The 15,712-nt window shown below is 40.9% G+C and overlaps 1 protein-coding gene across 9 annotated transcripts in view; it reads right to left on the bottom strand.

Annotated features, from left to right (window-relative positions):
* TRAPPC9 (trafficking protein particle complex subunit 9) overlaps window positions 1–15,712 on the bottom strand; it is a 464,677-nt gene that overhangs the window by 441,093 nt on the left and 7,872 nt on the right. For 7 of the 9 annotated variants that reach the window (XR_014580943.1, XM_083827405.1, XM_083827401.1 and 4 more), the window contains exons 3-7: window positions 13,011–13,156; window positions 11,547–11,675; window positions 7,471–7,497; window positions 5,942–6,063; window positions 3,502–3,627 (exon numbers count right to left, since the gene is read on the bottom strand). Coding sequence is in view for 8 of the 9 variants with exons in the window: in XM_083827405.1 (XP_083683531.1) it covers window positions 3,502–3,627; window positions 5,942–6,063; window positions 7,471–7,497; window positions 11,547–11,675; window positions 13,011–13,156 (550 nt within the window). In the remaining variant the exon portion in view is untranslated. The remainder of the gene's footprint in view (window positions 1–3,501; window positions 3,628–5,941; window positions 6,064–7,470; window positions 7,498–11,546; window positions 11,676–13,010; window positions 13,157–15,712) is intronic. The other 2 variants (XM_083827403.1, XM_083827404.1) reach the window with 1 other exon arrangement.

The following is a 15,712-nucleotide window of genomic DNA, read 5'->3' as shown; positions in this document are numbered from 1 at the left end:
ACTGGAACAGCTACCAGAGACAACAAATTCTCTGGAAGTTTCATTTTTGTCCTGTTTGAGTAAGTTTTTAACGCTTCCCTAGCTTGTGGCTCAATGGCTGTCCATAAAGCTACTCAAACATTTCTTGCAGGAAATTGTGTTTCCTCCTGGCAACAAAGATAGCGAGGCTGCGTTTTCCCTCGGCATAAATAGTCCAACGTTACCACCTAGGGGCTTAAAAGAAAGAAGGAAATAATCCCCCACAGACACAACAAATAATTAATTTGGGAAATACGGCAGCAGGGTTCAGCAGACTATCAGTGCAGCACTCACAAACACCTTTCCTGGCCTTACAGATTTGTAAAAGATAACGCACGGATGTGAGATAGCCAACACGTGAGGCACAGCTTCTTTTCAACCTGGTTAATCTTCATTTAACTGTTGTAACAAACCGAGTTAGCAACCGCAACTGGAAAGGCTGTACTTCGCTGTACAAGCAGCTGAGCCCACAGTTTTAAGACAAGCTTTCAAGAGGGAAGCTTTTGTTACATGATTTTTAATTATTCCTTACTACATTCAAAGAAGCTTCTGTAACCTCACTTTCTTTGTAATTGGCAGTTACAATTTACTCCTCACAACTGGACGCAAAGATAAGTCTTACTACCCTGGAGCTCCCCTGTAATCAGAAAACGCCAGTTACATAATTCTACCAGACAGGCCTGATTTTTACAATTCAGGAGACTGGATATAAGTGGAAAGAAATCAGTTTTCCTTCACATCAGAGGCACGCACTTTATCCTGTGAGGTGTTTTTCTGCTGCCTACTGTTAGCTGTACTGATGTTCTGCCTACCTGCAAGAGAAAGACACAGCCCCCAGTTTGCTTCTCTAACTTACGACAAGATGACTCCTCCTTCAAGTTTGCCCAAATTATAAGTGCAATTGTTATCTGCTTCTGTGCTGTGCACAATAAATCCTGAAGAGCCAGAAATATAATTCCCAGCCACGCCATCCTATATGGAAAACGGATCCCCCAACACTGGGAAGATCCCGTTACTCACTCTTCTCTTAATACTGCTTTCCAGAAACACTTCCACCTGAGAAAATGACAAAATAGCAGACATGATCATATGAAGAATTGTGAGTTATGTCATCCTTGATTGAAATCAAGGCAGTTTAAGGGTAGTTCTCAGCACTGGATAGCCCAGTACTGTCACAGCGAGGTGGTGGTGGTGTTGAAGAACCAGCCGGACACAGAACTTCCAGACTGGCATCACCACGCTATGACAGCTGACATCAGGACATGGCCAACTGATCATCAGACATAAAGGAATATACAGTGGAAAAGATCCACCCCAAACTAACATGATTCCGAAAGAATCAGTGAATACCAATACCACTTGAGAAGAAAAAATAATAATAACGCTCCTTAGTATCAAAATTTAACCTGTTTCTCTCCCAGAACATATCCAGCTGAGTACCATCACCATCTTGCTTCATCTCCCACGTTACGCACGCACTCCGTGCATTAACTCCCTAAATTCAGACTGAGCTACAACAAACATACACAGTATTCTCAATTTTTATTTCAAGGTTTCCCAGAGGGTGGGAGATCTGGCATTGATAGTGTGTACATGCACAGAGATTTATCTGTGGGGTCAAATAGCTGATGCCATACATCAAGTTCAAAGTCACTTTAGGGAAAAAATAAAGCAGAAAGACGGAGAGAGCTGCTAGCTAGTCAGATAAGCAGCGGGGCCTCCAGGATGCCCTTCTCTGATTGTTCTCTCCATCGCAGCAGGTGACAGAAACGATGATGCCTTCTTGCCATGCTCTCTCACTACGTCCTTTTCATCAGGACCTGCTCAAACTCTGAGATGTTTCCGTTTGTGACACTACCGAGCCGGCTGGTGCGAGCTGTGATCAGGACAGGGGCTGCATTCTGAGCAGCTGCCAAGCTTTGTGCATGTTTATTACAAGGTAATTATTAGCAGCTATTTAAAGGCCTTATATACTTTGCCATTTAGTAAAGTAAGTCCTATTTTCTTCCTCTAATGTAAACTTCAAGTTACAGCATCAGTGGGAAGGGGGAGGAGAACACGTGATTCTCCTGATGATAATTGCTCCCTTAATCAACACAAGGTAACAGCAACACTCGAGTTTGCAGGCCAGGCAAATGACAACGCAACGACAAGGGAAAATTTCTGGCACAGCAGCTTCACAGAAATCCTGCCACAGCAGCGTGCATGAAAGGCTTCTGAGCTGCCAGTGTAAGCCACTGGAGAACTGAGGGAAAAGCAGAAATTGCAGCAGTTAAGACACCCCATGACAAAATTGGTTATTTATATGATAGTTCATTAACTAATTAAATTCTCATTCTTCTTTGGTTAGAAAAATTGAGACGCTGTACAGAATTAAATAAGCAAAACAGATTATCTGCAAATTGAAGAAATTATTCTACCCCCCTTATAAATTTGCTGTCCCAATCTGGGCTTTAGCTCAGTGGGGTGGATTTCAACCGCTGGTTTTACTGAGACACAGGGAGCAAAAGAGGAAAAATGGTAAGAAATGTAACAACTTTTTATGAATCGTTTCCACCACACCAGTTTGGTTTGGTTTAGTTGCGGGTTTTCCTGGTAACCAGTTACACCAAGCATGGGACACTGATAACATCTTGTTCTGGGGTGGTACAGAGCATCAGCTTTGAGAGTGACATCACCAGAAGTCATCATCTTCATTTCAGACTAGAGAGGCTCTGGATAATCTCTGCAGGAACTGTGTTATAGAGCCAATTTTGCAGCTACACGAATAGAGGATTTATTCCCCACTTTGAAAACTTAGAATTGAGTATCATCAAGTGCTAACAAGCTTCACTAGCATTCTGTTACATGTGCCTATAAAGTACAGCAACAATTTAAAACATTGTTTGTGATTACAAATGAACATTTTCAAGTCTTCCCTGAAGTGAAAAGGTCTATGCCTAATTTTCTCCTCCCCATGTTCCCCGCTTTTCTCACAGTTCCAAATACTTTTCTTTTTCCCCCTCTGAATTCCTTTCTGACTTGGCATCACCCAGACACGGCACTGCACAACAAAAATTCAACTGAGTAACAATACCAGTTATACTCTAAGCTCACTCTGTGAAAGGCCATTCCTTGTTTCATTGAACTAGATACAATCAAGAAAAAAAAAAACCAAGGCAGGAGATCTGCGTTAAGCAGCTATTTTTCCCTAGCACAACAACTCAAGAGAATAACAATGGAACATTTTGTCTTCACGAGAGAAAATAACTGCTAGAGTCTCTAATCTCAAACTAAGTCCTCCTATTTTTAAATGAGTTCTGAATACCTTCTTAAAGCAGTCTCAGAGATGTGAAAACCATCAGAAGTCCTAGTGAGAAGCAAGTGGTAGATGGTTTCCACATACAGAAAAGAAACCGGAGTCTCCTAAATCCAAGTAATTTTAACATCTGAGTGTAATCTCTCACGCAGGAACAGAAACGTAACGGGACGTTGTGCACATACCTGACGGAGATTGATATAAACTGCATTCTGAAGGAATTCCGAGGCTTCCATGCTCCTTTTCTGTATTGCAAGGACTCTCACCGCCTTCACACAGGCCTCCAGTTCAATCACACCAGCATTCTTGTACTTGGAGAGAGAAAATTAAAATCATATTAAGTACGGCACCTGTTAGATTTGATAAGTATTTCTCCCTAACACGTAAATCAGCTGTCACATCCTCCAGACCCCAGCAATTCCCTAACGCTAGTGACTACACTGTTAAATTACCAACACATGCCCAAGTGGCAATTAAGGTGTCATCTGAAATGTTATTATGCAAAACAACCGTTTTCATCCTCTTCACCCCTTTTTTATTATTTTCAGACACCGCTGAGCTTCAAGTCTTTGAGTTCAGATGAGGAGAAAAGTTGGGAATACGAGCATCATTTTAGGTAACCTCATACACACGGCGGGTACGGGTGCATGTCTACAAAGAAGTAATAAATTCGACCTGCACAGGATAATATCTATATAAGCTCAAGGCTGGTAATAGGCAGGTCAGTTTTACAATTATTCTTCACCACCTAAAACTGTTCTATCAAGGTAAATGGGGAATTTATTTTGTCTATTCTACTCATCACAAAATGTATTATATAGCACAGGAAGCTGCACCAAGAGAACTGCAGTTTTACTACATCGATTTTCTCTTTAGTTAAACCAGTATCATTGATCACAGGTGAATTACAAACCATTCCAAGTTTTCTAATATCTAGCTGATACCGTTTTCTGTAAATTAATGTTTTATTTTCATTACACAGCTTGCCTAAGAAAGGCCAGAAACAACACAGATGTGCATTGATCTGTTTGAGCTCAGGCATCACAGGCAATCTTCCAGACAAACAATCTGATCTAGTTATTTCCCCAAACAATATCGATATTGGACGTTTGAATCTCCTGCTTAACTTAAAGTCTTATATGTTTGGAGCTTAATGGGGGACATAAAGCCCCGAATGAAATGCAAAAAGAACTCCAGAGAAGCACAGATCCATCTTCCTTTCTTAAGCGCTTGAGACATCAGCAAAAACAAAGTATGGGAGATCGAATCCATTTGAGAAGATGATGTGAAAGTTTTTTATGCTTAGTGATGACGTCAAAAAATGTGTAGAAAGTACTGCTTCCTCGGCATTACAGCTGAGAGCTATTCTGCCTGCAGGTCTTAGACAACAGCTAAATACACTTGTCTTGAACAGCCACAGATCAGTCCCTAGACAAAGTTCTTTGTTATTTGCAAGTGAAGCTTATTATTACCTGCTGAGAGCACACCAGATATGATTATAATCAAAATAGAAGTAACCTCCCCAAAACTAAGTCCAAAATTTAAAGAAATCATCTCCTTTCTAGATGAGCAACTTAAGGTAACATAATAAGCTGAATACCTACTTGAGAATTCCTGCTATAGTGATGAAACTGCCCCCCAAACTATCACATTCTCTTGCTTCTGATCATGAATTAACTCATGGATACGATTTATCTTGTCTCATTTGGAGAGCCTCCCTTCAATACAAGTGTGGGAATGACACCTCATGTTTAAAGATACTTCTAAAATCAAAGACTATCTGAAATGAAGAAGTGATTAAAGCGTATATAACTACATCGTAATGCAATTAAACTCAGCTTTAGTGGTGATGAGGATATTGAGCCACTCTTACCACAGTATGAAATCAAATTTTTTCCTCTATACTATACTACCAGTGCAAATATTAAGCTACCTTACTACCTTAAGCTCTGAACATTTGCACAAAAAATCCCCCAATAAAGTTCCTGTAGAGCTGAGAACTATTTAATTTTCCAAATCCTCATAAATGAGTGTTTGTCCTTCTCGTGGCCTTTCCTTTGTCCTTTCTTCATGACCACACGCGTTAAACACCAGCTTCCCTTAACAGTCCTGTAAAATCACATCCATCATCAGCAACCCCTTCATAAACTCCTGAATTCCCCAGAGATCATTCCAGCAGGCACAGTAAATAAGCTCACATTCAGCTCCCACAATGCATAAAAGCATCCATAAAGTTGCTGAGGTATGTAATAAAAACTATAAACATACCTAACAGTTAACAAACCTCCCCAACATTCAATACTTCTGCTTAAGAGCGCTTTAAAAATGTAAGACAATTAATCCAAAACCTCCAGGTACAAGCAGTCACAGTAAATATTTCACTCAGTGCACTGCTATTTCAGGTGTCATCTTTGACCAAGCTTCTTTAGAATCTTGCCAGATTCTAAACCAAGCACTCAGTGCAGGAGCATGAATTATTACTATTGCTTCCATTATCATATCTTTTAAAAATTGTAATGCAATTTTTAAAACCTGTAATGCTTTAGAAGATACTCCCAAACCAAAACCACGGCACTTCATTATACACAGGAATTTCAGTGAAATTTTAAAACTAGATAGAATTACCTTGCCATAGTAAGAGATGGCTTCTTTATATTTATCTATGATGTCTTCAGGGCTCAGGCAATTCTTGGCACGTCCGATTTCAGCACTGGTATCTGCATTTATACCATTCGAAGTCAGCGCACCTAGAACAGACCAGGATAGGAAATGAGCAGAAGGACTTCTAGCAAGTAGTAACTATTCAAGAAAAACAACAACAACAAAAACGGGATATGCTCTAGGTTTGACCAAAGCATACACAAAGAATGCCTGCCCTACCTAGAAAATACTGGCTCTGTTTTACTGTGTCACGTTAGAGGGCAAACAAAAAAATGGATTCAATCACAAATCAGCAAATGGGAAATAACCAAATCATTCAGTCTTTTAAAGTTTTAAGTATCTGAGTACTTAGGCTATGAATAAAATATTAGGTTGCTAAAATTAGATTACAGCCGCATCTGTATATGCAAATTTAATCTGAATTTTTCTTTGTTTTACTTACAAATTTTATTTCTATAGCACGCACACAAAAAATGTGCAAGTTCTTCTATAAACTAATGATTAGAACAGTGATCTCCCCCTCCAATCATTTAAAATAAATGTTTTTCTTCCCTGCATCCAATCCCAGAAAATCAAGTGTTTCCGCAGCATAACTAAAGGCCACCCAATCTAGGCCTTCCACATTAAAACAGAAAACTACCTGAGGCTCAGGCAAAATAGTACAAAATTGCTTTTCTCATATAAGAAAGAAGGAAAGAGAGAGAATCTTCACGTCTACAAGGGATAAGAATCTAAAGTAGAAGCCAAGGAAGTCTGGGGTATTAATAAGTACCGGACGATTTTATTTCTAGAATTCAATTTTATTGCAGAGTTAACAATAAAATTGAAAACATCCATCAAAGGTTTAGAAAGACTCTGTATCTCCTTACGTATTATTTAATCTCGATGATTTCGGGCCTACATTTATACGGTAATTTATTTCTCCAAGAGGCTTCTTTACTAGGATGGCAAAGAAATCTCCATGTTTCAGAGCTGGACCTAACTTTTAATGGACTGTTAAAAACTGTGAAATATACTTTCTACTCACTCTGTATATTCAGAGAGATGTTATTTATATCCTCAAATGCTAAAGAACTGTTTTCTATGTCTGTCAAACTTAAAAGAATCAGACCACAGACACCTGTACTTAAAACTTTAGGGTGTTTTATGGAAGCTATCTGCAAAATCTTTGTTCGTGATGACTGAAGGAGTACCACGACACTGTAAGACTAAATGGGACCATTTAGGCCATTAAAAATTTTAAAAACCTCACTACTCATGGGAAGGAACACTCTTGATCAGACTTTCTAGGGACACAATCATAGAATTCCATCGTTTATTTTGTACCGGTTACCCTTCGCAGTCTCTTTGCTTCCTCGAGATTTAGAGCCAAAACCTGAAGCACGAGGATCAGGACTAGTTTTGGCAAGTGGCAGCCGCTAGTTATACAAATACAAAACAAATGCAAGTAATAAAAAGAAAATACTTTGGAAACATGCATGAAAATAATGTACCTGGATCAATGAGAACTTCTTGTGCCCCTAAAAGGAGGAACAAAAATGGGTTTTTTTTTCAGCCTTCAATAAAGCCAACAGAATAAGCTCTTATAATGTTTTATAACGATCATCAGGCTTGAACAAAATTATAAAGTGTATCAGAATCATCGTTCCTATTTTGAAGGACTACCAATTATACTTCAAGTAGTCACAACACGTTAAATTTCATTTTGTCAAAAAACAAAGTAAAAAATCCTGTAAATTTGCAATTAATTCTAAAGCATGTAAAGAACTGAAGAATTTTCATTGTACAATTTAAAGGCACGTATTTTTTCTCCATTCTTGTTTTAGCTGGCAAGTTTCTGTCACAACCCACTGGTATTTTAATTTCAGATCCTGTGCTTAAACCTCCCTGTACGAGCTCCTTTAGTTCACAAAATACTCTGTAATAACATTTTCGAAGAGCTGTACCCAACATATCCCTTTTTGATTACCATTAATTTCACTCCAGCACGTTTTCTGAATAACTGAGTAAAGCCAGAAAAGCCACCGAGCCAGGCTGTTCTGATAAAACAGCTGACAAGGCTGCTGCATGGGAGGAGGATTATCAGACAGACAACACCTTGCTGATTAAGCATAGCAGTAAAATTACGACTGAGGGTTAAGCGGTTCAAAACAATGCTTTATGAGAGGAAGGACCTCCCTCCAATTCATTTGCTCAGTCTCAGGATGAAGTAGAGATTTCGAGCCAGATCAACAAGATACTCCGAAACTCCACTGAAGTTTCCTAATTAATTCTGCTTGGGGAAACAAAGATCAGGCGACAAAATTAAGAGCTTAGTACTTCAAACAAAATAGAACAAAACAGGCAACAAGCTAAACATTAGTAATCTAATGTCTGCTTATGGAAGATACAAATTGCCTAGCTCGCAGAATGTGGCCATGCTCCTGGCAAAAGGAACTAAGCAATTCAAAATTTTACACTCTAGGTGTGAAAATCTACTTCGGGTGTAAAATCTACTTTTACACTCCAGCTAAAGTTCCCCTGCGGCCTGTGGAGAGGCCCCTGGTGGAGCAGGCTGTCCCCCTGCAGCCCACGGGTCCCACACGGAGCAGATCTCCACGCTGCAGCCCGTGGAGGAGCCCCCGGTGGAGCAGGTGGATGTGGCCTGGAGGAGGCTGCGGCCCATGGAGAGCCCCCGCAGGAGCAGGCCCCGGGCCGGAGCTGCAGCCCGTGGAGAGGAGCCCACGCAGGAGCAGGGGGTCTGGGGGGAGCTGCCGCCCGTGGGGGACCCGTGCTGGAGCAGTTTGCTCCTGGGGGATGGACCCCGTGGGACGGAGCCGTGTGGGAGCAGTTGTTGAAGAGCTGCTGCCTGTGGGCAGCCCACGCCATGAAGGAGCGGCGGAGACGAAGCATCAGGGACTGACTGCAGCCCCCATTCCCCTGTGCTGCTCAGGGGGAGGAGGTAGAAGAGGATGGATGGGGAGAAGGTGGTTTTAGTTTGTTTTTAGTTCTCACTGTTCTAGCTTGTTAGCAATAGGCAATAAATTACATTAATCTCCCTTATGCGGAGTTTTCTGCCTGTGATTGTAAGTGGTGGACAATCTCCCTGCCCTTGCCACAACCTACAAGCTTTTTTCCATCATATTTTCTCCTCCTGCTCTTCAGAGGTGGGGGAGAGTGAGAGCAGCGTGGTGATGCTCGGCTACTACCAGTGCAAAAGCACCGCACACACACACCCTGCTACAAACACGAAGTTCTGGGAATGTTAAAAGTCAGGCGTGTTCATCGAAATGCCAAAGCTCCCTTTGCATGGCCAGCAAGATACGGCAGCCCTGGGGTTCAGACAAGGACCACAGAAGAAAACCTGCCTTTGGAAAAGCCAAGGCTCCACTGCTCTCCCCCTCCCTCAGGCAAGTACTTTAAACCCTCTGTTACTGACCAGCTCCCTTCTGAATGAACTGTTCCCAGCAAAAGAGTTTCAAAAGAAGTTGAAGGGTGCACCACCAACAGCCAGATGATATTCTGATGCCTACAGCGCTTCCTAGTTATGTACAAAAAATACTTCAACTCTGCTTAGTAGAGGAAAAAAAGCCACTGTCACCTCCCTCTTGAACGTTTGCTCTGTTTTATAGGAGAAGATCTTCATGCTTCTCTCTCCAGAGGTGTTTTTGAAACACCACAACATTTTTTGAGTAGCCAAAATCTGGCATTTTAGCCTAAGAAGGACAAATGGTGGAAATCACACAAGATTCAAGACAAAGATGCTTCCCTTGGCCAGGTCCGGGCACGAAGACAGTACCAAGGAACCCTGTCGTGGCCAGGCTGAACTATGGGCACAAGAAGAGGAGCGATTCCAGGCAGGCACATGGGGAAGCAATACAGGTTCCTATCGGATCTACGGCCCTCAAAAGTAGCCACAAGTTGAATGCCCATTCCACGTATGCTATTTTTTGATTTGCCTAAAATTTGGAAACCCGTTTTGCATCCGGACTGATCCTACAGACGGGTACACTGGAAGTAGTTCTCCATGTTAAATATTGTCCCCCAAAATTAATTAAAATAAAGTAGATCATAAGCCAAGGTGCGCAGAGATTTTGCAGAGATTTTAAATGAAAGGCACTGCAGAGTCAAACAAAAGGTAGTGAAAAGAAACTTTCAGAGGACTGTAGAGGAAAAAAGCATCACAGCAGCAGCTGTTTGGCTAGACAGAGTTTAGCGCTTCAGATCTCAAAAACATTAAAAGATCATAACTAGTGATAGGGAACAAGACCTAGGGGGCCACGAAGTAACACTTTCATCTGCAAGGGATAACCAAAAGTCTGTAATCAGTTTTTCTTGACCCTAATGCTTGATTCCTAGTCCTTTGAAAAATCTAGTCACGTGAAGTGATGGAAGGACTATGAGCTATAAAACACCTTACACAAAAGCAGCAGTAATATACCCAAATGTATTTTATTGGATTACTCTGATAGCTGTGACTTATTTGTTACCTACTTCAGGAACGGACTGCAATACTTACTGTTAAATATTTGTTCAAAAGGGGAGAAAGATTAATAACCGCAGGGAATTTTACCCTAACGGGCAATATAAAATGCACTCGTAAGTCACGGGACCAAACGGACAGATTTTAACCACTAGGTATTTCCTGCAAAGCTAGTGTCCTCTCCTTAAATAAGGTTATTTTTATTATCCAGGTCATCTGGTGTCAAGACACACAGTATGTATTAAAGGTAAATCAAAGCAAACGTTTACTAGATTGTGATTTACAGATGAATAAAAACGGGTGGAGTTTGGTTTGTTTTTATTCTTTATTTAAAGAAGGACTTAATTTTGATGACACTGCACACAGAAATACTTAGACCAGCCCGTAAACCTAGCTTCTGTTTGCTTCAGCACTGTGTAAGAACCTAAATACACACGCACAAACAGCTGCGCTGGCTGGCACCAAAGGCCTGGCTGGCTTACCATCCTATTTCTCATCAAGCATGTAAAAACAAAGCAAGTTTTTGTGATATTTCAGTAATTTCTAGCTCAGACGTGAACCAGTGGCAGTATTCACATATTTTACAGTAACTGTTACATTTTTTTTTGCTTTCCTGACCCTAGCCAGCCTCTCCTGGAAGGCCCAGAAGCTTTCAGGAGCCTAAGCACCATTTGTTAAGTGTCAGTTATGCAATTAAAGGCTCACCTCCACAGTCACAAAAGAGCCCAGAGACACCATGACAGCTGAACCCCAATAACCTGGAGTCAACACAGCTGTCCAGGGGCGTTAACTCATCTCGCTGGGTTTCGTGAGCTGCTCTCCACATCACCTTAACAGACAAAGGGATGCTACTGCCTACCAGAGTATGGATCATAGGACAAAAGGAAAAAAAATACCTTGGGATTGTGCAAGACTTCTTACGAGAGATACAGGGGATGAACCAAAGGCAGGGAGAAGGAGGGACAGGAGCAGTTTAAGGAGGAACAAGCACAGAAAAATAGAGAGATGAGGGGGCAGTGCGTATTTGTGTGTGGATATCTAACTACCAACAACTGGAACAGGCTCCGAGGCTCAGTGCTCAGAATAAAAGCCAAATCCCGTGCTTACCTGGTCTGTGCCTGTTGCCTGCCTCAGCAGAAAGAGAACCTCCTTGTGCCCTACGAGATCCAACTTTACCTCCAGTACCACCAGGGTAATGATAGATGACTGACGCTGAACATAACCCCTCAAGGGCAGCTAGAGATAGAAGAAAAAAAATAAGCAAATTAGTAGAGAGACTTTCGAGAACTGAAGTACCATGCAGCTGAGTTTATTGACATGAATACAAAGTATGTTTTAATTGGAAAGGAGTGACAAAGGCCATGGAAAAGGCTGAGAAGCTCAACGTCCTTTTTATCTGTTTTCACTGGGAAGGTTTACCTTCAGGCTTCCCCAAGCCTACCAGCAGAATCTGTAGGATTAAGCCTTATCCCACAGTACAGGAAGAAAGACATCTGAAGTACTTAATCCAACTGGCCACAAACCCACAAAACCAGACAGGATGCACCTGAGGAGCTGCTCTCTATCACCTTGAGCAGGGGGAGGTTTCTAACGACCAGACAAAGGGAAACACCACACCCATCTTCGAGAAGAAGGTACTGGGGTCTACACTCAGGGCAATCTCAGCTCCCTGACAAGGCTATTAAAAATCCTGGAAGCAGTTTGAAGGTGTCTGGGAACAGCAAACATCGATTTACAAACCAGTCCTCAGCAACCGCCCTGCCTCCACTGAGGACAAGCCTCCCAATAGCATCTTTATAGCCAAACTGGTGAGATACAAAGCGGAGAGGTGGGCAACAAGCAGGTAGAAAGTGGGCTGGACTGGCAGGCTGCTTCGAGCAGGTCAGAGCAGGGGACCTCCAGAGGTCACTTCCAACCTCAATTATTGTAATTTCCAGGAGTATAATTTTACAATCCACCAGCTGGGCCTTAAAATATCTTCATGCCCTGCACAAGTAGAAAAGTTCTCTTGTGCTTCAAGAATCCTGAGCCACCTAACCTTCTGCAAGAGAAGGAGGAAAGAAGAAGGTGGTAAAGTTTTCATGTGTAATTCACAGAGCACTTAGGAAGCTAAAAGGACTTCCAAGTAGAATGGGAAAGTGCAAACAGAAGGAAGATATGCCACTGGAAGTTAAACACTCATGGCTTTGGTAGACGTAAAGGCAAAAATCTTCTGCTAACAGTCGACAGTAATACCTGCAGGATAGATTTCAAAATCATCTGTACTATCCACTGAAAACAGAAACATTTTCAAAAAAAAAAAAAAGTATTAAAAAGTCACACTTTTCTTTAAAAAAATAAATAACCTTTTACTACAGTAACACATTTTGTATTGCAGGTTTTCTTAAACACCTTTCTTTCTCATTTCTTATTAATTTATTGACTTCATTCTTAGTCACGCTTGAAATTCGGATTTTGGCCACCAAAGCTGCTCCTACTTTTCATAACGCAGAAGGAAAGTTACAGAAGATACTTTCATTTCCTGGATTTTAGCAACTAACTATTCGATTCACTATCACCAGTTAATCCTACCTCCGAGCCACAGAAAATCATTTACAGACCGCAGCAGCTCCACCGCCATGTGGTAGTGCACCAAGGAATCCTGCAACATCCCAGCTTGTAAACATAGGTCACCAACGTGCTTCCGCATCCGGCCTTGGCAACGCTTCTTGTAGTGTCTGCAAAATAAAAAGCGCAGTTTGCAGTTATTTCCAAGAAGCAGCTATCCGAGGTAAAGACAATGTTCTTTCCTCCTTAATAGCAGATCAACGTTTATTTACTCTGTTTCTCTGAGCAAATATTCAGTATGAATTCTAACCAGCATAGTATGCAGATGTAAAAGAACCAACATTTTGAGGAGACGCTGAAAAAAACAATGCAAACTTGGGCTAGATAGAATTTATGGAGTCAGATGAAGTTAAGAGACTGCCCTTCAGGGTGCTTTAACAGCCGTGCCACAAAAGAAAGAAAATAAACACGCACTTGTAAAAAGCAAAGAATTGCTTACGCTTGTAAAGAAATACTACCTGTTTAGAAACGTTATGGCTCATGAGAACACAACATTTTTATTTCAAAGCAACGGTGAGTGAAAGAAATTGATGACGCCTTCATCTCCTTTCCGTTTTTGTCCTACTCCACGCTTACATACCCAACAAAACCACTGCCACTTCAGGCAAGCGCTGACTGGGTTTCTCTTGCTACCCCTTTTTTAGTTATTTGAATAAAAGCTGAGACAGCACCAGCAACAGTTTCTTTCCTTTCCCAAATAAAATCAATAGAAAGGAATCGGGACATCAATCAGCATGATAAAGACACTAACCTTACTTTTTTGTATTTATTTTTATTTTAAGTGGCAGCTAAAGCTACGTAACAGGCGCAATGTAAGACACGCAATACTTCCAAAGCACCCCATGGCTTAAGACAAGAGAAATCAGTCATGGTTGAGGGCAACACTACTCTCAAGTTAGTCGGCAATGCTCCAGATCTCCCCTTCTGCAGAAGTATTCCCTAGCAAGAAGAGCCCTGCTCGACCTCACCACATTTTCTTGAAGAACTGAACTTCAGCTTAGGCAATTTATTATTTTATCTACATTACTGCAATAGCGTATCCTTCTGCTCTAACAATGCCTTCCAAGTATATGAAGATATAAATACCTACGTACACACGGTATATTTGACGTTCCAAACTTCACACCAAGATTTTTTTTTGTTTAGACTAAAATAAAATTATCTGAGAACAAAGCTTTAATTAAAAGCATTCCTGTAGATGTCGATTCTTCATTATATACATGACGGATTGCCAAAAATCTGGATGACATGGGTTTCCAAAACTACAAAAGACCACCTCTGACTGACTCATAGTTTTATGTTTTTATCTTATAATAGTTGTAATTAAACTTTTTTTTTCATTTAAAAAATGCCCAGCAGAATATTTAAAAAAAAAAAAAATCCCTAGCATATTTGAACCTATCTAGCAACTTGAAACAGAAACCAAACAGGTAACATCCATCCTCTCTTATACCCTAAAGCACACTTGAAATACGAGGAAACGTCACGACTAGGCGATGAAATGGGGCTCGAGGCGGTGCTTTCCTGCCAGGCAGAGCTTCCCAGCGCTGAGTTACCGTCTGACTGAGATAATCGCTCACTGCGATTTCAACAGACTGCTGTTTTTACGAAGTCTGACATGTGAAAAAAGTAAAAGAATATATGAAGCCTAAGGGAAGGGCTAAGAGGCATATTAATTTCTATCCTTCAGATTTTAAGGCATAAAGGCTAGAAGAAACGGGAACGGTAAGAACAATCACAAGTTACTGGGTTTTTGTTTTGAGGGTTTGGGTGCGTTTTTTGTTTTTGTACCAAAGACAGCCACCAAGTGCTAAGGACAGCCCCTGCATTCAGCCGTCAAGCAACGTCTTACTCCTTGTAGCCGGTTCAAAAATAAAAGAAAAAGTTCAAGAGGCCAAAGAGAGTAACTGATTTGGATGGATGGATGGAGAACGGCAATCTAAAAAGAGAAGATATATGGACACGTGCACTGTCCATATAAAAATCAAACAGAAAAATGGTCAGAACCAGCGTCACTGTTTAGAAGAAAATGTGGAAATTTTAAAGGGAGACAAGAAGTCTGTCTTCTACTGCTCCTCTCCAACTAAAATGTTGTAAATTAATTCAGTATAAATGTACATTCCACCTTTCTCATCTACCACGTCAAGTTCACAATTGATGTGGAGGTGACATAAGACTAAATACAACGGTTGTTCTTCATCTTTCAAATACGTCAAGGAATTCAGGTATTTATCTTTTCGTTTTTCAACAAGCATCATCTTTAAGAAAAAAAAGGAAGAAAACGAGAGGTGCTCTGCACAAACTATGGAAGAACATCAAACCTTAGCAAGATGTCAGCCTCATATCATTTTTAAATTTTAACACCAAGTAAGTAGTGGAATTAAGGAACAGTTTCCTTCCAGAGCTACAATTCCTTTTGAAGATGCTAACACTTCTGATTTCCTCTCCCTACATTTTCAAGTATTCTGTGTTTTTATGAACAAACCAGGCTCCCTATTCTCTCAAAACTGTAGGTTTTAAGGTGTGGTTTCTTCCAGATTTTCTAGCTTGCCTATTATTAACTTCAGAAATACGAGTCAGACAGCTAAAGGAATATTGCCAGACTCCTAAGCCAGAGCCTAATACCCAAATTATTTCAACAGCACTGCCTCACCAACAGCTCCTCC

This window comes from Anser anser (assembly GCF_964211835.1).
Source record: "Anser anser genome assembly, chromosome: 2".
Classification (NCBI taxonomy): domain Eukaryota; kingdom Metazoa; phylum Chordata; class Aves; order Anseriformes; family Anatidae; genus Anser; species Anser anser.
Note: the sequence above shows the minus strand (reverse complement) of the source record. Positions and strands in the feature narration are given on the sequence as shown.